We start from the raw sequence: 24,152 nt of genomic DNA on the forward strand, positions 1-24,152 counted from the left end.
GATGAGGTAAACCGTAAAAAGTTGCCACAGACAGTTTACAGATTAGGGTTTTTGTGCCACGTTCTGCTTTGTAACATCGCAAAACATTAGCAAACCATAGTAAATCTCATAACAATATTTAGAGCAGTTTGTCTCGATCCAAACAAACTCATACACAACATAACATGAAGCGTAGATCTTGAGAAAAGCCTCACGGAGTGACATGAAATGCTGCTTGGCTAAAGCTATAGGACTTCCGGAATCCGGACTGCTTTTTTTTGAGGGTTGTCTGTTAAAGTACGTAAGTATATTATATTTAAATTTTAAAGGTTTCCTATCAAATGAGAAATCATATAAATGCCTTTAGGGTGTAAGGGGTTAACAGTGACAGTCAACATTGAGCTTACATATGAATTGATATCGGCCGAACATGACAAGAAATCGGTAGTCTGTATCAGCTGCAAAAATTATGATCGGAGCAGACCTAACAAAAAAAAGTATCTGTGCACTTTCTTCACGGAGTTGAAATCTCCGGACAAGATCTCTGTTGTCAGACAGAATGACCGCTGACAGATGTGAACAAGATAACTTTCTTTTTGCAAAGAATACAAAGACCATATTAACCTCGGAGAAGAAAATACACGTCACACCTTTTTAAAAACTTTTGTGGTCAGAAAAAGAAAGAAGGGCATGTCATTAGAACAACACCAGGGTGAGTAAATTATGACATTTTTCTTTTTAAGGTGAACTATCCCTTTAAGCAGTTTGAGTGCTTAGAGACACTGACTAAAACATTCGCAGTGCTTCATGGGAGGGAGTGGATGCTAGGTCTGTCTTTAAAGGTTTAGAAGTCAAAAATTAACTCCCCTTTTATGGAGAAAATTAATGGGATTTTTGTATATTTTATTTCCAGAACCCAACTGTTGCACTCAATTGGAGTGTTCTGTACTGTTCATTTTAGCAGATGTACTGTAGTAGGTCACCTGAGGTCTATGTACAAATTCTCCATACTGTACTGTGCATAGTATGCATAAATTGCAGAGACAGTAAGAATAGTATGTTATATCCTATCCTCAACAAGCGCTGCCTGTCTCTAATATGGAACAACAATATGACTGGATTAAAATACTGCAAAAGACCTAACAAAAACTGGAATGTCAACTATCCACTACAACACTGGAAACATGCAGTCTGACAACTTACTTTGACACAAAGTCCACTCATATGTCACTCTTCCAATGCAAGTGCACATTACTACAACTGTGTAAACTATGTGCATTTAAGAATTTATGCTTTCAATCAAAACCTCTGTGGTTACATCTGAATCATAGCAGGAAATTGAAAAACTACAATTTGTAGTTTGAAGTTTAACAAACATTGATACTCCAAAACAACTAAACAGCTCTGTCATGAATTGTGAAAAGTGACAAAAGTGACCTTGCTGCAATTCCATCTGATGCAATGCTGCAAAAAATATTTAATAAATATTTGAGCAGAAAGTTGTACATATTGTGACCACAATGAGCGTCATTTGTTCTGCACCTTAATTGCTTGATGAGTCATTGCACAACAATGCAAAAGTGATTCCACACAACCTGAAATGGAGCTGGGTGCTACAACGCCATGTGGTTATAAATTCATGATCTTTCATAAGACACAAGCAGATGTGTTCCTACATGACCACGTGAAAATCTAGAGTCTTCCTGCATGTTGTGTCCATAACTGCAGTCTGCAATGATATTTCTCTCAAATGTGCAGTTAATTTCCCCATGTGTAAAATGGGATTTTCAACAAAAAAAAGACTCGAATTACATTTTTTAATTAGGCCAACATAGTTGTATTAATATTGGTGCGTAAACTAACAGCAAACTTTGCATTCCTGTTTATGATTTGCATGATTGCTTTTGAAGCAATGCTGTAACAGCACCTCTGGCCTTCAGTATGTACTCAAATCACTTCCTACTTCCACCTTCCACTCAACAAACTTCATCTGACATCTGAAATATCTTTGAAATTGCATTGGATGGTTTTAATATTTTACTATTGCATATTCGGTTAACATAATCACACCAGGAGCTATATCTGATTAAATGTATAACTGCCATGTTTAGTCATTTTTAAGACTAATATAATGATCATTGGGAGGCAACTTACCCTAAAGTGCTGATAAATCCATTGACAGTTCCCTCCGCGTACAGAGACACGATATCCCCAATGTGAAGGAAACTGGACCTGTGGTCCGACATATCTGTAAATATTTCAGAAGATTTTCTGATACTTTAACTAGGCTAACGTTACTCTTATCCAGCGCGTTGTGTCCAGTCGACTCAATGTCTCAATCCACTTGTTCCTGCGCTTTGACAGTAACACATTTTAATCCAGCCGCCCAGAGAAGAGATGCGACTTTTGAGTTTTGATTCCTCTAACTGTCGCGTTTCTTCATGTTTTCAACTTCTTCCTGTGAAACAAACGAGGCTTTTTCTCACCAATATGCCACTCGAGTGGGAGGAGACTCACCCTCTGTCCCGTGAAATCAAGGAAGTGATGCTGTCTGTCTTTTGCTGTGGTATGCACTATGCAACTCACTAAAAAAAGTGAGAATGCAACTTGTGTGTTTGTCGTGCAAGCATTATGTGTCGGTGAGGTGGTGCAAAATTACAAAAAAAAGTTTCTCCTCAAACTTTTTCATTTTATTAATAACTTCGCGAAAAAGCCGATTAGAGCATTTAATATAATATCGGTAGATAAATGAAACGGCGTTATTTGTTTTGTTTTTAATTATACAAGTACATGCAACATTTAGCACAAAAGAAAATAATATTACTTTATAAACCATTCTGTTTTTGCCATTGAACAATAAATTGAGATGTTTTAGATGTTTGATTGTTTATTTGACGCCTTTTCGTGCTATTTGGGGGGGGGGGGGGGGGGGGAGAGAGGAGAAAAGTTCCTTACCAGATAGAGCAAATGAATATTGGTAAAATACTTCTGAATATATTAACTTTTTAACCTATCTAAATGAGTCGCTCTTAAAGGTCAGATAAAGTGTCAAAGTTTCTTTGAATAATCTATCTTTGCATAATCACAGCACTTATCAGACATGTTCAAAGTCTTCATTTGTAACTCAGTAAAATAATATTTATGATTAGTGGTCCGACCTCAGGTTTGGTTAAACTCGCCTGCACTGCCATCTAGTGTCATTTGGGATGAAATAAACAAAATAAAGCCACATGGTCATATGTTTTCTTGGTTTTTACTAAATTCGGTTTTATAATCCAATTAATACAACTCCATAGTCACATAATGTAATCGTTTTCAAAAAACGTCTATTGTTAATATTCTACGTGTGGAACTTTGAATTGTGAACTAGATGAGATGAGACTAAAATTCCCCATACTTTCAAATAAATGCATAGGTGTAATTGTATTTAATTAATTATATAGATGGGTTATTTACTAACAAATATATTTTTCCATTAACTTTATAATTGCTTAGAATTAGAATTCTGTGAATTCTATGAAGTTCTTAAAAACAAGAAAAAAAATGACATTCAAATAATGACTTGAATACAACTCTTCTATGATCAACTTTTGAAGTAGGCTACTGAATTAATATTTAAATAATTAATTAATCAACTTTTTATATAATAGTTTTTTCAAAACATAAACCATCATGAATTAGCCTACAAGGACATTTCTAACCGCTTGGTATGCTTTTTGAAACTAGATTTTACAATTTATAATATCAGTCATACAAATTTGTCAATGACAATAATACTCCGTCGAATAAATGAATAAATAATTAAGGTTGAGAATAACAACCCGGCTGATCTCAGCATCAACTCTATCACGTGGTCACTGGAAGGAAAAAGATGCTTGACATTTGCTCACAGTTTCCATGAGATTAAAGCTCATGTGTGACTGACTACGACATGCCTGCCCGGTACATGTCATTTACTTTACTATCTGTCAAAAGAAACATGAGGTCATGAACACGCAGTACGAGATTAAACCTCACACACACACACACACATAGCAACACAATACCGCTATGCTCCACCTCCATTGACCTTAGGCGACAAAGCAGCAGAGAAATCCTCCCTCACACAATACCTGCGGAGCCACAGAGACAATGCATGCAGTATTTTATCATACGCTTATTTCACTTTAAAAGGAGCAGGATTCTGTTGTTGCGTGTAGCCTACCATTTTGAGGATAAACTGCCGGTTTGAAACTGTGGCAGAGACTTGTAGACATTTGGTCCAACTCTTCCCTCCAGCAGCCCGATTCGCAGATCACCCGGGAACAACTAAGCGGTAAGTGGCACAGACTTAAATAATCGACACTAATAGTTATCAAATAGCCTTTAACTTTTTTTCATTGTCTGAAAAGATACATCTACGATTCGTCCGCAACGATAAACGTTTAGTTATTTTTTCTTTTTTACAGAAACAAAGAACTAACTTAATGTATTTTACTGTCTGTTTTTTATACGAGTGTATTATACTACATCATGCCTTTTACTTTGGTTTATTCATAAATAAAGTGTATTTATTATTAGCAACATCTTTGTAAACCCACACTAGCTGCCAGAGCAGGATCAGGTGCCTTTTCCCACGCTACTCTGTCACAGTGATGTACGGCGCAAGTCCATTTTCTTTATCAAGTGCACAATGATAACCCATGCAGTAGTTATTAAATGTAGGCTAATATTGGAAATGTATTTGGGTCATTCCTCATAAAAGGAGCCTTTTTGTGTCTCGCATGTAAACAATGACCACGCATGATATTTCCTAACACACCAACAACAACAACAACAAAAGTACAGTAGGTTTCTTTGTATGTTGTGTGTTCAGGTTGCCATCATAACCCATCCTTACTAAAATGTTATATATCTTTTTTTATCCCTTTATCCTATATTCTGTTTGATTACTTATATAGTCACCCCCTTAAACCATAATTTTTGTATAAACAATTGATTATTGAAAACTGGAAATTTGATGGATATTTGGTAATTACTAAATTAGCTGTAAAACTATCAACCCTGTTCGTATTTTTAATGTTGCTAATTGCACAATTGGTTTTGAACATACTGCATATATATATATATATATATATATATATATATATATATATATATATATATATATATATATATATATATCAATTATATAGGCTACGATATCATACAAAATGTTGGACTTCAACATGGACTGTTGGCTGCTACAACATAAGGAATATCACTTTAAACATGCTACATGACAAACTACAGACTGCCTATTGAGAATGTGGTAAAAAAAAAAAAAGAAAAAAAGAAAGAAATAATAATCCTCCTGAATTGTTTGCTTGAGAATTGCATAATGTTTATAGGGGCTTTCAATGTCTGGGCGCTTAACTTCATAAGTATTGGTGAATGCAGATTAACCCATTTAATCCCATTTGTGACCAAAAATTATGTTCTAAAAAGAGTTGTTGATAAACTACAAATGAAACTGCAGGTTTTCTTGAATTTATTTAAACAACATTTTATCATTCCTTTTTTCCACAACTGATTACTGGGGTGGGATTTAACTTTATTTAAGTTCCATAGGTTCTTATTGAATAACTTTTTAAGACAACGCTTGCAGTTTGTTTCATTGGGTTATCTAAGGAGACAAACACTTGTGCTGGGAAAATTTTGGGATTAAATGGGCATACTGTACATGGCTAGTTCTACAAGAGTTGCAATAAACATAGTGGGTGGCTTTTCTAATCCTTTCTTGCTTTTCAGAAGCTCCAGAGACATGGGTTTAAGGATTGGACACATTTTTGTGGGAATGACTCAAGCCGAACCTGCATCTGATTCTTAATCAGTCTTCTGTTGTGGGATATAATGCTGGATTACTCAAGATGACCGAGTTGAATTACGCTTTCATAAGCGAAAACGGGAAAGAAGCGGATAAAACTTTGGACTGGAGTTGTAGAGACTGGCATGCGAGGAAAACTGTAAAAGGAACGGATGCAGAGACTCAAACCCAATGTGTCCAAAGTGAGGACAAAGACACACAAACAGCTAGTCCTTTCATAATGCGAATAGATTTAGGAAGGACGTCATCCAGACTGAGGTATGGTTCCCTCACGGAGTCTGACGGCGTGCCCGCACATTTATTCCAGTTTGATAGACAAGCCCCGGCCCGCATCTCCACGTCCCCCACTCTAAGGAGGATGAGGAGTACGAGAATCTCCTACCGAGAGCCAAGCAAGTTGGACAGTCCATTAGGAGAGGAGTCTCACACTCCGACGAGTCCCCTTTCTCAATTTTTCCGGCAGTCATCTCCACTGGCTGTTCAGTTGGATGGAGAGAGCGGGAACTTTGAATCTTCAATGATTCATGGGAAAATCAGATCACACAGATCAAAAACCCTTGACAATGGTGTCATTTGCAAGAGCAAAGAGTCTCATGATTCAAAAGAGCCTGTTTCTGATGACAATGAGAGCTCCAGCGATGACAATGAGCAGGTATATGTCTTTAAAATTCTACAGGATTTATATTCCTAACTCTATATAACTGAAATGTAATTATGAGAGACTTAGACATAGGCACTCTAGAATACTTACTTCTGATTGGTCAATAGCGCTAGTGTTCTGATATTTCCTAATATTTCCCATCGTTCATAACAACTATATCAGACTGTTTATTCAGATAAAAAAACACTGTTACTTTCATGCTTGGTATTACTGTAATATTGTTGCAGTCAGTGTTTTAGGGCCATTTGTTTTGTTTTAGCAAAAGTGTAATATAAAGGTAAAATTATCAATTATACACTTATTTAATCTCAAATGTATGTATTTGCTAAGTAACAGCGTAAAAAAGATAGGTTTTCGATTATAGATTTTTGTAATATTTTTAATTAGCTTTTATTTAATATTTTTGATTTTCATTCGATTTTTGTTTAATTTTAGTATTTTTTATATGTATATTACTAGTTATTTCATTTATTTTTATCTCAGTTTTAGTAGATCAACTTAAACTTATTTCAGTTACTTCTCATTTTTGTTTAGTTTAGTTTTTTTTTTTATCATTTAGATTTTCATTTAATTTTTAGCTTTATTTAAATTAACAATATGTTTTTAATAGGCATAGTTTTAGTTAATGATAATAACCCTTGTCCTGATCACCCTGTCAGACTTTATTTGATTTTCTGGCTGTACATTATCCTTTTCTAAATTGATGATAAGTTTCAAATGCTATGTGATGAAACAGTATGTAAATCAAATTTCAAGAGTCTTTCCACTCTTATCAAAGAAAGCCTCTTGTCTCTTTTCTCATTCCTCTTCGACCTCCTGAGGTAGCAGTTCACAATAAGAGCTTTAGACAGCAGTAGTTTCATGCATTGTCAGCTTCAGACCTCTCCTCTGATGAGGCTCCTTTCACCGCATTCAGCAATCACCAAATAATGGAAGGGTCAGTGAAGCATCAAAAGTATAAAATGGAAGCCCCATTCACTCCTCTCACACATTCATCCAAGCATTTCTACAATGGAGTGAGATATCTATAGATGTGAGAACTTTAGGGTTCATAAACTCGCACCAGTTGTAAGATTGAAATTGATATTATGCAGCTGATGACTTAGAAATGACTAGTGTTTTTTCTTCTTAAAGTACTTTGCTCACGTTTTGTTGTATCTGCTTTTGATTACAGGTCAAGGATCCCTGTCATAAAAGGTAGGTGAGCTGTTTCTATCTAATATTTTGCATGAACCGTCCCCGCCCGAGTCAATTTGCATATCAACCGTACTTTTGCCCTTAGTGTATGGTCACTTTGTTCTGTGTCAAACCAGCATTTTCTTGTTCACTTAAACTAGCCGGCCGGTACTTGTTGCTCAACATCTCTCGTTTGAAAAGTTGTTTCATTAATCCAGGAATTGTTTGTGTGGAAACACACCGTTTGGGGTAATGAGGCTAAAGCAGGACACTTTTTCAGTAGAGCGCCACCATGCTGGCGCAGGGGGTGTTGGGATAGAGGGAAGTTCTTTGTTCATTGTATTGCCGCTTTGTTAGCTGCACATTAACTTTTAATGGAGAGTTATTAGAGTTCCATCATACGGCCCTGTACGGGCCAGACAAACACTCATTAGTGACGCTTTTCCCCCTGTCGGGCCCACTCTGCTTGGACCACGGTTGTCTTTTCAATGGTGGATAATTAGGCAGCTATTGTGGCCTTAATTACAGTATGGCACCGTCTGATTGCAGTGCTCATCCCAGGACGGCGATTGGACGGGACAGTTATGTTAAGGGGACATCTTTATTCCGTGGAGGTGCGAGGACAATGCTCCCTTCTTTGTGGTCATGTTGGGGCAGGGATAGTCGCCATAGAGGGGTGCTTCATTCTAGGATTGTCTCTAGATAACAAACCATTAGCAGTGACCTGTTTTTAATGTGGGTAAAAAGGAGATGCAATGAGTGACTTTTTACTGGTTCAATGTACTGGCATCTGTGTTTCTGTTTGCACCTGCAAAAGAGAAGTTGGAAGTGTAAAAAGTGAACACATAGGTTTTTTAAGGGGTTTTAACAAATTATACATTTAAAAAGGAAGTATTTGATGGGTTAATTGTGCCAGGTACCATGGAAATGGGTGTTCACTTTATAATGCTGAAGAATTCATATCTCATAGCAACTTTATGAGTCAAGTGTTTATTGGTATATGATGCCATATTCATTGTGATGAACACGGAAAGACTGATATAGTATCTGCAGTTATTATTGTATTCAGTTTTTCAGTTGGGGTTCTTGTTATGTTGGTTTGGCAAACTCAAGCTATGTACACCAATCTAGGCATCCATCCATCTATCCATCCAAACAATGGTGTACTAACTTTTTTCATGACAGATTTATTTAAACATAATTTAAATAAGGAAGACAACAGGTTAAGTAAAAAATGTAACTTATTGCCTTATGCACTTATTTATTAAAATGCCCCTCTTTAGAATCCATCCATCCATCCATATCTCTCTGTCTGGCTAGCCTATACTATATATGACTTTCAAATTTCTTGGCCTTCACATTTCAGATAAAGATTTGTTAAAGTCAAAGTTTGCCTTGATCAACCTTTGCTTTTTACTTTAATGTTGTAGTAAAACAGATTTGTATTTGTTACATGGATGGAAGGTATGATTTTCTCTTACTTCCAAGCTCTTATTGCTCTCCCATACCTGCATTTGAAGATGTAAGTAAGCCCCTGTAAACTGTTTATTGACACACACCACATCACAGAATGGCACATCGTTGAGTCTCTGTACAGATGGATAGGCACAAAGCAGAGAGTGACTAAAACAAAAACCAGACTATCGAGTTGTGTGTGAAAACATTCATAGCACTGCCTAAAAGCCCTTAGGATTTTATGTCAAAATGTAATGGGGAAACTGAAGCAGAGCAGAAAAAAACAGAAATTCAGAAACAGAAATTCACTATACAGAACTATATTCACTATACAGAAATTCACTATACAGAACTATATTCATGTTTAATATAATATAGTGATTATAAACTATAATGATGATTAAACAGAATAGGGAACTGCACATAAGCAGAAATGTGTGCTTCTCTACATTGTTTGCAGTCCACCATATAAATGAGCTTATTACATGTTTGTTTTCTCAACAACAAAAAAATCATTTGATTCGATTTCTAGTGACTTCGCTCAGGGTGCTGACTTCCCACCCCTGCTGCTGCTCTTTGTTCTTAACCAGTGAATATAATAACCTGTATCTTCCCATATATCCCACTGCTCAGTTGTCCGTTGACAGACCTATAAATCCACCTTGCTATTGGGTGCAGGTACAGCTGTTACATGGAATGGTTTCATTAGTCATTTTTGCAAACGCATTTCTGGCCACCTAATACCAGCAAGGCATCTTAGAAATGTGAACATGGAATTCTTTGATTTCCTGCTAAAGCAAATCTGGTTTGAAATTTCAACTTTAGCACGGCTTGGCTTTGCATAAAGAGATTACTAAAGTGCATTGGCCAAGGTTAAATCAAACCTTCTCAGATTAATTTAGTGAAATAATCGTTTTCCGAGGTCTATGGAGCTATTGTGCTATTCTGGACTGGATAGAGGTTAAATTAATTTGGCGGACTTGCATTTCACATGCAAATCTACCCTCTAAGCTTGTGGTGAAAGTGTCGTTATACAAATGCAAAGCAAATAAATGTTGACTGTGATGCTCTGTGGTTAACCTACATTATTTCAGTACACATCCATCATGTATACTTTGAAAGACTGGCTGACTCAGTTGCAGGAATGTTGTTCATACTCACCTGTTCTCTTCTGGTTTGCTTTTTCTCAGGCTGCAGGAAAGGAGGCGGAGCTCTGTGGTTGTGAGTCTTCCTGGATTGGATGTTTCTCCTGGAGATTTGTTTGTGTCCAATGGCGCTGCTGATATTTTAAATAAATCAGCCTATTCAGGTTAGTCATGCATCAGTTCATGTCATGACTCAGGGTTTTGATATGAATTGCTAACATTTACCTACCTATATTTACATTCCCAGAATTAAATCTTAAAGAAAGAATAAGTAGCTTTATCACATTCTCCAGATTGGAATACTTGAATGTTTTGATCTGTATAAAGTTAAGCATTTTGGTAACACTTTACAATAAGGTTCATTAGTTAACATTTGTTGTTTACTACCTTAGTTAACATGAACTAAGAATGAACAATACTTCTACATCATTTATTAATCTTAGTTAATATTCATTTCAAAATGTACTAATACATTATTAAAATCAAAGGTTGTATTTGTTAACATTAGCTGTATTTTTATTAACTAACATTAACAAAGATTAATAAACACAGTATCAAATGTATTGCTCATTGTTAGTTCACGTTGGTTAATACATTAACTATGTTAACTAATGAACCTTATTGTAAAGTGTTACCAGCATTTTATTATTGCATTTTTTACAGACACTAAGAAATCAAAGTGGCCCTTCTCGAGGCGTAGCACAGTAAGTTCCCATATTTTAACGTTTCAATACCAACATGCAGTCATCTCTCCCATCTCTGCAGTGAAGTTTTGATCAAGTGTCAGTTCTGTGGTTGGTGCCATCTGCCATTGTAATTTTTCAGATGCTTCGTGTCATTCGGATGATGTCTAGCACATAGTGTTCACTGACCCATTTTGAGCTACATCAGATTTGAATGCATGCACACCTTCCCCCCAATCAATTCAATTAACAGTAAACAACAACAAAACGGGCCTGTCTAACAGAGCTCGAACATGTCCTGCTATCCAATCTGCTCCACAGTTTGTGCTCAAACACAAAGAGACCTGTTGAGTGCAGGGCAGTGTGATGTTGAGTAAATGTGAGTGGTGTTTTCCAACAGACAAAAGGAAAAACTTGCAGCGTAGCCAACATTGATAAGTGTCTGGCTGGCATTCAGGTCCAGGAATGGAGAGACACAGACTTTCAGACATTTAAGGTAAATAATCAGTTGATTTTGACCACCTGAGATGAGCTTTATAGCACCTGCATTTTTATGAATGGCACCTAAGAAGTCCTATTTTTGTTATTATTAAGTCAAGACACCCATGTGTAAAAATGTTATGAGTTCTCTTTTTATCACTCTATAAATCAGAAAATTATCGAGGCTTTTTTCTGCAGCGGAATAAAAATAATAATAAAGGCAATATTTACTTTTTATCTCACAATTCTGACTTTTTTCTGAGAACTGTAGGATTTGAAGAAAAAAGATTGCAAGAAAAAAAGTCAAGCAGATTCAGACTTTTTAGCTCGCAAGTGCGAGTTTATTTCTCACAATTCTGTGAAAAAAGAAGCAAAACTGCGACTTTTTATCTAGCAATTCTGACTTTATATCTTTATTTCTTCATGAAAAATATTTTTGCCTGTGCTATCTTGCCTTAAGGATTCAAATTTCTCTTTTCTTTCAGGATATGTCTTTGGAGGACTTTTTGAGGGATCGCTCTGAACTGGAGGCAGCGGAGAATCCAAAATCCTACAGAAAACAGGAGGCCATTTGGGAGCTTTTCACCAGTGAATGTGTCTACTTCCTTGATCAGCTTATGGTTTTAAAAGAGGTGTGAACATGATGCCTTCAGTATTATGGAATGGCAGGTCCTCCATTGAAAGAGACAAATACAGTTTTTATCGTACATTATATTGCATGGTTACAGTAACTGACATTTACCAGTGAACTACAAGCTAAAACAAATAGTCTGGTGCCAACCAACCATTTTGTCACTCTGTAGGAATAAAGCTTAAATGTGCTTGCCTTTGTTCTGCATGTAGGTGTTTCTGACCACACTAACAGACCTGCAGATGAGAGACTGTCTACTGGACATTGACTCCTGGAGGCTCTTTGCGAATCTCAATGAGCTCTGTCTGGTGAGACTAACAGGAAATTTAACAACTGCAGTTTTGTGACTAGTCTGGTTTATAATATAAAATATTGTTCTTTTGTTTCTTACTATATTTCAGGTTAGCTTTGGCTTCCTTACTAGCCTCTTGCGTGTCATTAAGGAAATGTGGGCCAGTCCAGACAGCAATAGTACTCAATTTCTTCTTGAACTCCTTAGAAAGGTAGAAGACCATAGGTTGGTGTGTGTGTGTGTGTGTGTGTGTGTGTGTGTGTGTGTGTGTGTGTGTGTGTGTGTGTGTGTGTGTGTGTGTGTGTGTGTGTGTGTGTGTGTGTGTGTGTGTGTGTGTGTGTGTGTGCTACCATTCAAAGGTGTTTTTTGAAAGAAGTCTCTTACGATTTATTAAATCAAAAATACAGTGATACTGTGAAATATTATTGCCATTTAAGCGTAATGTAATTTATTCCTGTGTTGGCTAAGCTGATTTTCTTTGTTGGCAAAGCTTGAGTTTTCAGTGTCACATGATCCTTCAGAAATCATTCTAATATGCTGATATTTTTGTGTATTGTTTGATAAATATAAAGTTCTAAAGAACAGCATATATTTGAAGTAGAAATCTCGGTCACACTTTAGTTTAGGGTCCAATTCTCACTAGTGACTAACTATTAACTATGACATTTGCCTCAATAAACTCATAATTACTGCTTATTAAAGGTTAGTAAGGTAGTTGTTAAGTTTAGGTATAGGTAGGATTAAGGGATGTAGAAATGGTCATGCAGAACCAGGCATTAATATGTGCTTTATAAGTACTAATAAACAGCCAATATATTTCTAATATGCATGCTAATAAGCAACTAGTGAATAGTGAGAATTGGACCCTGAACTAAAGTGTGACCGAAATCTTTAACAATGTAAAAGTCTTTACATACAAAATAACTCACAATCTAAAATAAAAAATGTTTATAGAAATGGAAAGTCACAGTCAGTGACCTTTAAACATAATGTATAGCTGGCCAAAAGCAAACATGAGATCCAACCCCTTAGCGATGTTGTGCTTTCATAATGTATTATTATGTTAGACATTAAGCAAATGATTGTTTTAGAAAACAAAAAAACTGAACACCGCTAATCTTTTGTTCCCTGTTTGCTAAAAGATAACAGAACTTTTTCTCTATTTTTCTCTTCTGATCACTCTCCCTTATTGAATGTTGACTTTACAGGCTTTCGGTGAGAGCATTTGCCATTGTCTACAGAAATACTGCCTGAATTACAGTACGGCCATCTTTTATCTGGACAGCCTGAAGCTCAGGGAGGACTTTGGCTCTTTCGTGAAGGTAACCGTGGAAGGCAAGATTTGATATGATAAATCAGGGCTTGGTCTCAATGTACTGACAAGATCTAGGGAACAGGGCAAATGTTACAACACGAGGTTCAGGCCACTGCAGGGTGGTTGTCAGGGACCGTTGCTTCTCACGCAGGAACATGGTGACCAGGTCGCTGGTGAAAAACTGTTGACTCTGCTACTTTCCCTCTCTTACATCATCAGCTGTCTCCACGTCAATTTTCAATCTGATTTGTCAGTTTTATTTTATCTGTATTATATTCATGACAAGTAGTAGGCTACAGTGTTATCAAAAATATTTCTCTATTGTGCTTTCTAGATATGGCCTTTTATGTAATGTTTAATATAGCTGTTTATGAATGTTAAAGGTCTGCAAAGTTTAAAAGATCAAAGTGCACGACAAGAAGAGTTATTGGCTGCATCTGAAAACTTAAAAGTGCTCTATTCCAGGGTAGCAAGGCACGTCTGAATCCAATGTTAGCTTCACTTCTCCTGAGATACCTTCATCTGATCGATTTTTTTTAGGGAAGCATAGATGTATTCTTCACTGCTTTTGATATCCCACAATCCTATGGGTTCCATTTGATGACAGTTGAGCTAGAAAAAGAAAGATGGCAACAGAAAGTTGCAGTTGCTGGACAGTTTGTGTGTAAATGTTGTACGTTTTTGACCAATGTTTTCCACTTCTGATGTAATTTCTAGCGAGAATTTCCAGGATAGCGAAGTCATTGCCCAAGTTTTCGTATGCAGCCATTATTTCACAAAAGAAAGAATTGATTCTAATCTGCCTGAATCGTGTCATCAATATTTCCAGTCTTACTTCCTGCATGAACCTACAGTATGTATGTTTGCCTGACAAAAACATCTACTCAGGGCTGCCAACTCTCACGCAATTACCACTGTTCTCACTTTCCCACGCTACAAATCCATTTTCTAACGCATTGAAAATTCATTACGCAAACAGGACACTGACACCGAAAGACAAGACAGAGCAGGTTACTTTTGATGTGAAACAAAGTCTAAGCTTAAAAAATTCTGTCACTTTTATTACAAAATTCAAACATTAAATAACGTTTTGGCACTCTTAAATGTAACGTGACCGATCATTGTACCGCCTCAGTTCAAGTGATACGGGAACCGATCTGTGTTCCTCTTTATTACACTAAAAAATTATATGATCAATAAGTTATAACAACATGTTTTTACATTGCTTTAACTCATCAAAATAAGTTAAGCAATTTTCAACTTTTATTACAAGTAATACAAGATTCAACAAATTTTTTAAGTCAGTTTGATGTCAATTAAGTTGAATTAACTTAAACATCCAAGTTGATTGTACTTAAAAATTGAATGCAGAAACCATTTTTTACAATTTTTGTGTACTAGTTAATAGTAAATAAACACGAATGAACATTAGAAGGTATGTTGAAAGATACAGTACAACTTACAGAAATGTGTCATGTCTCATGTAATCTATCAATCAGTCAACCACAATAAAACAGCTCGAGAACAATAAGTTGCCTAACGTTACAATTACCTCAGGAAAATCAAATAATGACCATAGCATGTTAGTTAGCTTGAAAAATTAACAATAGAGAGGAGTATTTTGCTAAATTAATTTGAGTTGTTAATTTGAACATTTAAAAATACCAGCTGACAGGGCTCTGTTTACAGCATTAGTTGAGAGATTTAAATGAACACGTAACTACTGTCGCTGATATTTATCCAAATGAATCGATATGAAGTCAAGCGAATGAATTGAAATCATGAAATTTGTGTCTTCAGATATGGTAATAGTCATTTCGTTTAGGCCACTCACAACAGTCTGGGACATCTGACCTATTTTACCTTGGATGCTTGTAAGGTTATTGTAGGAGAACTCCAAAACAAAATTAGGAGCCTTAAAAAAACTACATAATAGGGGCACTTTTATACTTCATTTTTCTTCCACCCTTCACTCTTTCTCTCCTCCAGTGGTGTGAACGTAACGAGCAGTGCCGCAGACTGCAGTTGAAGGATCTTCTGGTGATTCCTCTGCAGAGGTTTACTCGGTACCCTCTGCTGTTGAAGAACATTGGGAAGAGGAGTTGCTCGGAGGCCGAGGAGAACACCATACAGAGCATCGTGGATCTTGTTGACAGAGCCATCTGTAAGTCAATGGTATTAATGTGACAGTTGAAAGTACTGATGCACCATATGAAAATTCATGGCAATCTAATAAGCTGAAAATTATTTTCGTGTTATGGCTGATAACTGATAAATGGTGGATATAAAAAAAGTATACTATTTTGTCTTAATAAATTAAAAATAAAACGTTTAGAACTAAAATAAATTGTTTTAAATGCTGAAATTAAGTCAATAAAAGTGAATTTAGTTACGTGAAAAATGTATTTACTAAATATTACTTTTAGAAGTTGTTAAATTAGTGTTTTTCCTTTTTTTTTTTTTACTTTAAAGTGATATTTAAATGTTATACTATTTTGTCTGAATAGTTTAGAAATAAAACACTAGATAATAAAATAAATGTAGCCATCACAAAATTATAATGTACTACAGGAAAAAAATTAGTGAACATTTAAGATGACTGCAAAGGAAGTGAGCATGCATTATTAAATATCCATTATCAACCCAAACCAATTAATTAAAAACTTCAAAAACAACTTTTTTTTAAGCAGTACTTATCTGGGGGAGAAAAATAGTTTTCTTTGTTCCTCATATGCCGATGCTTTGATCTCGTTTGTGTAAAACACTCTTGTCAAACCAGGAATTAGAAGCAGTGAAAGGTGACTTTTCCAGTTCTCATAGAGAAGCTGTTTGTGAGGTGTGTTGTGAAAGCCGCTGTGAGAAAAGATATGCAGAGTGACAGCTGCAAAATCAGTGTGAAAGACAGAGCTAGTTTTGACTGGAAGATGTGAGCCAAAACAGTTGAAAGTATGCCATGGTTTAGTTAGTGATGAAAACCTGATATGCCCAGTTATCGTTTCTGAAGCATTACACACCGTGTCATAAATCCATTATGTTTTTATCAAGTACACCGTTTTGATAAGGAAACGAGATGAATACACCCTCTGTGTTTTCATGCATTCATGTTTGCCCTTCCATCTGTTAAAATATTTGTATTTTAATGTTTTTTTTCTTGTTTGATTAACAAGATTGTCTCAGTAAATTATATATTTAAATAAATCTATAATTTACTGAGACAATCTTGTTAATCAAAAAAGCCATTATGATGGTAATGACCATGTGGAAGAGATACAAGATTTTGCTGTTGACACAACAAAGTCTGTTCCTATATTTAGTCATTTTAAAAGACAAAACGTTTTTTTTTTTCTTATTTTGAAACAAATAACCCACTAACTGACTATTGTAATTGTGAATTTATATCTCACAACTCTGACTTTTTTCTCACAATTGTGAGTTTACATCTCACAATTCTGACTTTTTTTCTTGCAATTGTGAGTTTATATTTCACAATTCTGACTTTTTTTCTCAGAATTGTACATTTATATCTCGCATTTCGGATTTTATGACTCATATTTGTGAGTTTATAACTCACTATTCTGACTTTTCTGAGAATTGTAAAATATAAACTCGTAATTGGGAGAAAACAGTCTGAATTGTGAGTAAAAAAGTCGCAATTACCTTTTTCTTATGATTTCAGTAATCTTCTCTACGATATTTGTTGTGATGGTAATGATTGCTTTTGACTTGTTGACCTGCTCCAGGGCTGATTTATGGCTAGACAAACATGAAATGAATAATAGGTTAAACTTCTATACAACAATGTCCCAAGATGACGGCAGCTAATTTCAACACACATAATGACACAGTTTAACCAATATAAGGGTGTGTGTTCAACTCTTCCTGGTGACTTTCAGTTGTCTGATGGGTGTGGGGTTCAAACAACATGAATGTCCATCATTGTTGATGAAAGAGCCTTTACTTGGAACGCAACGGAAAGAATCTAGAATTTAAATAAAGTCGATTATCTCCAACTGAACAAACAAAAACTGGATCTGTGGTTGTTAACAGCAGTAATGTTTGTTTGGGGAGGTGTGGATTAATGCACTGAACCTTTCAAAGCTAACCACCTTTGTGTGGGCTGATGAGACAATAAGTTACCCACCCAAATCTCTCTCTCTTTCTGTCTCTGTACAGATGATCTTGAAGGAAAAGTAAAGTGGTTGGACAACTACCAGAAGGTGAAGCAGCTGAAGGAATCTCTAGTGTGGCTTCCTGTGTGGGAGCGAGACAAGAGGGCGCATGTTCCTGAGGTCTGTGTCAAAATCTGTCTCTATAAACACACATTATATTTAAAGGCACAGTATGTAAGTTTCGCTGCTAGAGGTCGCTTGTTGAAAACAATAACAAAGACGTAGCTTGATGACGCCGTGAATGAGCGTGGAATCATGGGAGTTTTCGTCTTCACCTCCACAGCAGATGGCAAGCAATCCGACAGGACTCAGGCAGAAATCATGTTCATGGATGAGCAAATGTATTGAAGTTTTATTAACGTTATTGTGTTATGAAGCAGGGCGAGGCAGAGAGCCTTGGAAATTTTACGTTGCTGTTTTTATTATGCTTATATGCCGCAGTTGGTCGCTGCTGCTCCTTCCGTTGTATATTTTACGATTAAAGTTTCGTTTAACGTCCGCCTCCTTCCCTGAATTTGAACTTTGTTACAGTTACGTTTGATCACTTAAATTCACATTATTATTTTTTTCATTCTAATGAAACAGCCGCAAGTGCTGAATTGTTACTCATACAGGTCACTTTATTTTGTGTACTAAAATTACATTTGAATGTTTTGAAAGTTATGTTATAATATTACTCTGTGCGTTCGTTCGGTGGCTGGTATGATACACTTGTTGCACATTGCAGTAAGCTAGATCGATATTAGAATATCATATTAATAAAAGCAAGATGACTTGTGGCATGCAAATAATATTAAAACATTGTATGGTGGAGAATATGCTGTATTATGTTACTACAGATAAATCTCTTTCTGATTATGCTATGTTAGCCACTTGACAAAATAGTGTTTTTTTTAGGTTTTTTGTTACTCTGACGTATGGTACAAACATGTTATTCACAGTAAATCAAGAAGACGAGGCGACGCAATGACATGGGATGTTACACCGGTTTAAATTGCTAATTTCTCTGGATTTAAACATTGCTGGAAACATTTGGAATAATGTCTCAAAGTCAACAAAATATATTTTACAAAATAACATTGTTCTAGCGGTTTTTGTATATTTGAATCCAAAAATCTTACATATTATGCCTTTAATAATGCCTGCATTCAAAGAGATTTGACGGCTGTGCATGTTTGATCCTTCACAGAATCTGAAGCACTTGCTGAAATCTGTAACCCTGGAGAACCTGGTGTCTCACCGTAGTCTTCTGCACGATGGGAAGCTCATTCTCATAGGTCGGATGGCTGAGTTTTTCTCATTGGTCCACTTATGCATTTAGGATGGTTATGTGGTGTGAACTTACATTTTTTCTTCTTTTGCATATAGAAAATGCAAAGTTGCATGAGGTCTACCTACTTCTCTTTGACGAATTCCTTCTAATCACGAAGATCAAGCGCAGCAAAAAGGTGCGGTGATGTATGATTTTTAAGCGTGACTGTTTGGTGTTATTACTGTAAAATGCCTAGCAGCCATGCCTCTATTGACATAAATCAAAGCATGGGTGATGCGTATGAGCGTGTGACGGTAATGTGAATATAGATTTGTTGATTCTGTCTGGGAGTGATTATTGATTCAAAGCATTACTCCCTTTTACATGCTGAGGTTGAATAGAGATCAGTGGATTGTGACAGATCATATTATTATATTGACTACTGTAAATGGAGATTAAAAGTTGAATATATTTATATAAATGTAATTTTATCTTTTTTATGAGATGTATCACAATGATAAAAAAAAATCTTAAAAGCTTATTTTGCAAGTTAATATACAGATTATAGCGCTAAAATGCTGAAAAGTCAACATAAAATCAAAAAATTAACCCATTTACATTTATATTATATACACTACCGTTAAAAGGGTTTAGGTTAGTACGATTTTTTTAAAGAAATTAATATTTTTATGCAGCAATGATGCATTAAATTGATCAAATACTTTACATGTTTGCATAAACTTATATTTTAAATATATACAGATCTTTTCTTTTTTCTTTTCAGCAAAGTATCCGAAGAAAACTTTATATTAAGCAGCATGACTGTTTTCAACTTTTTTAATAATAAGAAATGTTTCTTTAGCACCAAATCAGCATATTAGAATGATTTCTGAAGGATCAGGTGATGCTGTAATGATGCTGAAAATTCAGCTTTGCCATCACATGATTAAATTACATTTTAAAATATATAAGGTAGAAAACATTTATTTTAAATTGTAATTGTATTCCACAATATTACTGTATTTTGTTTGTTCAAATAAAAGCAGTATTGGTGAGCATAAGAGACTTCTTTCAAAAACATTAAAAAAATCTTACAGACCCAAACCTTTTGAACCGTATTAGTGTACATTTCCCTGGAGTTATTTGGACCTTTTATTGAAATAAAATGAATAATATAGTTTTATTATACCTTAAATGAAATATATTTAGTTTTTTTCTAAATTACCAATAGGTAAGCAAATCTTACCAATATTGATCAAAAGATTTTATTGATTTTATTGATTTTAATCACATGTAATATCAGTTAACGTGAATGTTTTTTTTAAATAATGCAGGTTCCTGGTTTGGTGTGGAAAGGCCACTTTTTACAATCCAATCAATTACATTAAAAAAAGAAAAGTCCAATTCCATCCCACATTTATTTGAACTTTTTTGGAAATACAGCACAATACAGAAGTAAATTGGGTTAAGAAGTATTTCTATGTTGCCTTTAAACACAAGTTAGCATTCGTCTATTTGAGAATGGCCAAACTCTTAAACAGCTATTATCACAGGCTTGTGTGTTTTATGTTGTAGAAGTCTGGCGTAGTGGAGTCGAACCCCCTGCGTCCGGTTGCGGGCCAAGAGCTTGAGCTCTTATTGCAGGAGGGCTGTAGTTTCACTGTCCTGGACCAGCCCATCTCTCTGGACCGCCTGCAGTTAAAGAACATAGACCAGATCAATGCCACAGGTGTTGATGACACACACACACACACATACCATGACGCATTCTTTGGATTAAGGTCATGTTGCAGTTGTTTAGTGCAGTTATGTAATCGCTTAGCAATGCAGACATTTCCACTGAGGATGAATCCATGTGATCAGCACTGATAATGATGTCGGTACAAACACTGAAAGAGTGTTCACTGTTGTCTTTTGAATGTTTCAGCCTCTGGTTTGCCCAATTCATTCATAATAATGCACCAGAATCGTTACCAGCAATGCATTGGAGTCTTCATTTTACAAGCCCAGACTGAATCTATGAAGGTGAATGGAAGATTCTGCTTATTTATGTTGGATTTCAACAGACTCAGGCTTTGATTCCTTTCCACCCAACACCCCTCATTCGCAAGATCAACCAGTGCTGACATACCAAACATCATCAGGTTACTCAGTATTAATGTCATATTTAAATGACATAACATTGAATGTTCTTAGCAGATGCTTTCTTAGAAATTACAACCGTTTTAATCACTTGACATTGCTAGGTAGAAGAACCAAAGTCATTTTAAAGGGATAGTTCACCCAAAAATGAAAATTCTGTCTTCATTTACCTACCGTCAAGTTGTTTCAAACCTGTATGAGTTTCATTCTTCTGTTGAACTCAAAATAATATATTTTTAAGAATGTTGGTAACCAGACAGTTGATGGTAGCCATTGACTTCCATAGTATTTTTTTCTACGATAAAAGTCAATGACTACTAACTGTCAACTGGTTGATTACGTTTTCGGGGGGTTTTTTTTGGGGGGGGGGTGTCTTTTGTGTTCAACATAAGAAAGAAACTCTTATGGGTTTGGAACAACTTGAGGATGAGTAAATGATGACAAAATTGTAATTTTTGGGTGAATTATACCTTTAAAATAAGTTAGTTTAGTCAGCAACCATATTGAAGACTGGAGTAACGGCTGCTGAAAATTCAGCTTTGTCATCACAGGAATAAATTACATTTTAAAATACATTACAATAGAATTTTTTAAATTTTAAATTGTTATAATATTTCACAATATTACTGTTTACTGTGTTTTTGTTCAAATAAATGCAGCAAAAAAAAAGTCAGTGTTAAATTTCAGTAACATTTAAAATTGGCAATGAAATCATACAACAATTTCTATTATTATTATTGGTATTATCAATCATGCTAAAATTCTTATTCAGGCTGTGTGTTATGTATGTTTCAGAAAGCGTGGGTGTCTGTGATTGAGGATGCCATCAATTCTCTGCTGAAGCAGGACTGTCAGCAGCCGCGGGTCAAGAACTCTTTTCTTTATCTGGAGTCTTCACAGATTTAATTTATAGAGACTTTCTGTAGAACCTCCTCCAGAGTGCCAAAAGACCACTGCTTTGCACAATGCATCTCGTTTACTTTAAGGAGAAATTCAGCCAGAAATGAAAATTCTGTCATCATTTACTCGCCCTCATGTCGTTCCGAATCTTCTGTGGAACAGACGTTTATCAGAACAATACAGTGGGAACCGAGGCTGTCAAGCTTCTAAAAGGACAGAAATCACCTTTGAGTATTAAATCCTCCATATGACTCACATTGTGCTAAACATCTCCTTTTATATCCCAGAAAGAAACACATAGAGGTTTGGAACAACAATATTTGACAGTTGGGGTTGATTTTAAAGCAACATTAATTTAAAAAAAAAGAAATTGTTGTGTGTTGTTGTGTGTGTGTGCTAACAATGGCTAAACATCACAGCTGTAACTATAGTGACTGAGCAGTTTGAAGTTTCACAAGAGGAACTAATTTTCAATTCCTTTTTTGAATCTTTGGAGAACGAACAATGTTGCATGTTCCTGTTGCAAATAAAGATGCTGAATTAGTTTTTTTCACATGGACATGTATTGTGGGAAAGTTAAATGCTTACAGTAGATAAAGAACCAATGTAGATTGTAATACAGTGTTTGTAAGTTTGCAGTTGTTCACGTTTCTATAAATTAAAATTTTCTTTAAAAAAATTATGCTCTACATTGTGTTGGAACTAATTTCCATGTTTGACCATGAGAAATAAAATATTGTCAAGTTTTTTTTATACATTGTGAACAAAGTATTTCATTTACCAGTATTAATATGGGTACGTTTCACAACAACGATCCTACAATTTTTTTAAGTTTCTTTTGCATTTTTCATGTACAGACGACAACGTTTTCAAAATGATCCCTGTTTACTCGGATTCTCGAAAATGACTAAAAATGCTGCATTATGTTGCCTGGCTGTGTTGGTGGTGACTTAAAGAAACACTATATATCCTATCTATAGATTGAACACGTAAAGCGCATGATGTCGCAGTTTTTACAAATTCGTGGGGGTTTTTGTCTACACGGAGACGATAATGGTATAGCTTTCAAAAATTTGCCCCCAAAATGTATAAAAAGTTTTCCTTTTTTAGTTGAAAACGGGGTTGTGTAAACAGCCCCTAAAACTAAAACTATTAATCGTTTTCAGTTATGGAAATAAACAAAAGGGGAGTTTACACAACACCATTTTCAACTAAAAATGAAAAAAAAAAAAACATGATGCGTTTTGGACATTCATTTACACAACAACGGCATTTTGGGGGCCTAAAAAAACCCGCAAACTTTTCAAAGTACAAGAGTCCGTTATCGTCTCTGTGTAAACTACAAAAATGCGAATTTGTGTAAACGGTGACATCATGCCTATTGCCTGTTCAGTCTAAGCACGTAGTGTTTCTTTAGTTGTTCTCGCGGATTCGTGTGAACGGGGATTGTTTTGATAATGTGGTCGTCTGTACACGAAAAACGCAAAGGAAAAATTTTCCCATTTTTAGTACATTGTTGTCATGTAAATGTACCATAAAATACAAATATTAGATGAGAAACTTCAACTTTCAGTTACACGCACATGTAGGTCTGCAAGATGTCTGTTAAAGATCACTTAATCTGGAAAGCATCTGCTGTTTACAAACATCTAATAGACGTTTTTAAGATGTCAGCTTTACATACATTCTAAAACATAAACATCTTAAAGACATTGTCTAAACGTCTATTTGACATCCGACAGGAAACCTCCGACGTATTGCAGATGCAATAGGCTACGCTAGAGCAAACACTAAAAAAATACGTCCATGTAAACAAGCACATCAAATAGACGTCTCCTAGACGTACGTACATGTGCTTTCTGGGTTTAAGTATTAACATTATTAAAAACAATTTTTTAAAGCTATATATATATATATATATATATATATATATATATATATATATATATATATATATATATAAACTGACGGACAGCACATGGCAAATTACTATAATTAAAAAGAAAGAAGCTCATTCAAAATATTAA

The 24,152-nt window shown here is 35.4% G+C and overlaps 2 protein-coding genes across 3 annotated transcripts in view; one reads left to right on the forward strand and one right to left on the reverse strand.

Moving 5' to 3' along the window:
* Window positions 1-2,506, reverse strand: part of itpr2 (inositol 1,4,5-trisphosphate receptor, type 2) — a 120,232-nt gene extending 117,726 nt beyond the window's left edge. The window contains exon 1 of one of the 2 annotated variants that reach the window (XM_077193408.1): window positions 2,134-2,506. In XM_077193408.1, the coding sequence (XP_077049523.1) occupies window positions 2,134-2,225 (92 nt within the window). In that variant the 5' untranslated portion in view covers window positions 2,226-2,506. The remainder of the gene's footprint in view (window positions 1-2,133) is intronic. The other variant, XM_077193409.1, reaches the window with a different exon arrangement.
* Window positions 2,507-3,994: 1,488 nt separating this feature from the next.
* On the forward strand, window positions 3,995-22,878 carry plekhg7 (pleckstrin homology domain containing, family G (with RhoGef domain) member 7). Its single transcript, XM_077193454.1, has 17 exons — window positions 3,995-4,294; window positions 5,749-6,476; window positions 7,660-7,682; window positions 10,307-10,425; window positions 10,925-10,965; window positions 11,345-11,440; window positions 11,910-12,056; window positions 12,268-12,363; window positions 12,457-12,558; window positions 13,556-13,669; window positions 15,652-15,826; window positions 17,836-17,951; window positions 19,021-19,108; window positions 19,200-19,279; window positions 20,659-20,812; window positions 21,011-21,108; window positions 22,021-22,878. The coding sequence occupies exons 2-17, from the start codon at window positions 5,868-5,870 to the stop codon at window positions 22,129-22,131; spliced, it is 2,169 nt and encodes a 722-aa protein (XP_077049569.1). The 5' UTR covers window positions 3,995-4,294; window positions 5,749-5,867; the 3' UTR covers window positions 22,132-22,878.
* Window positions 22,879-24,152: the final 1,274 nt, after the last annotated feature.

Source organism: Siphateles boraxobius, unplaced genomic scaffold (assembly GCF_051911475.1).
Source record: "Siphateles boraxobius isolate OS27281-9 unplaced genomic scaffold, OSU_SipBor_1 31, whole genome shotgun sequence".
In the NCBI taxonomy this organism is placed as follows: Eukaryota; Metazoa; Chordata; class Actinopteri; order Cypriniformes; family Leuciscidae; genus Siphateles; species Siphateles boraxobius.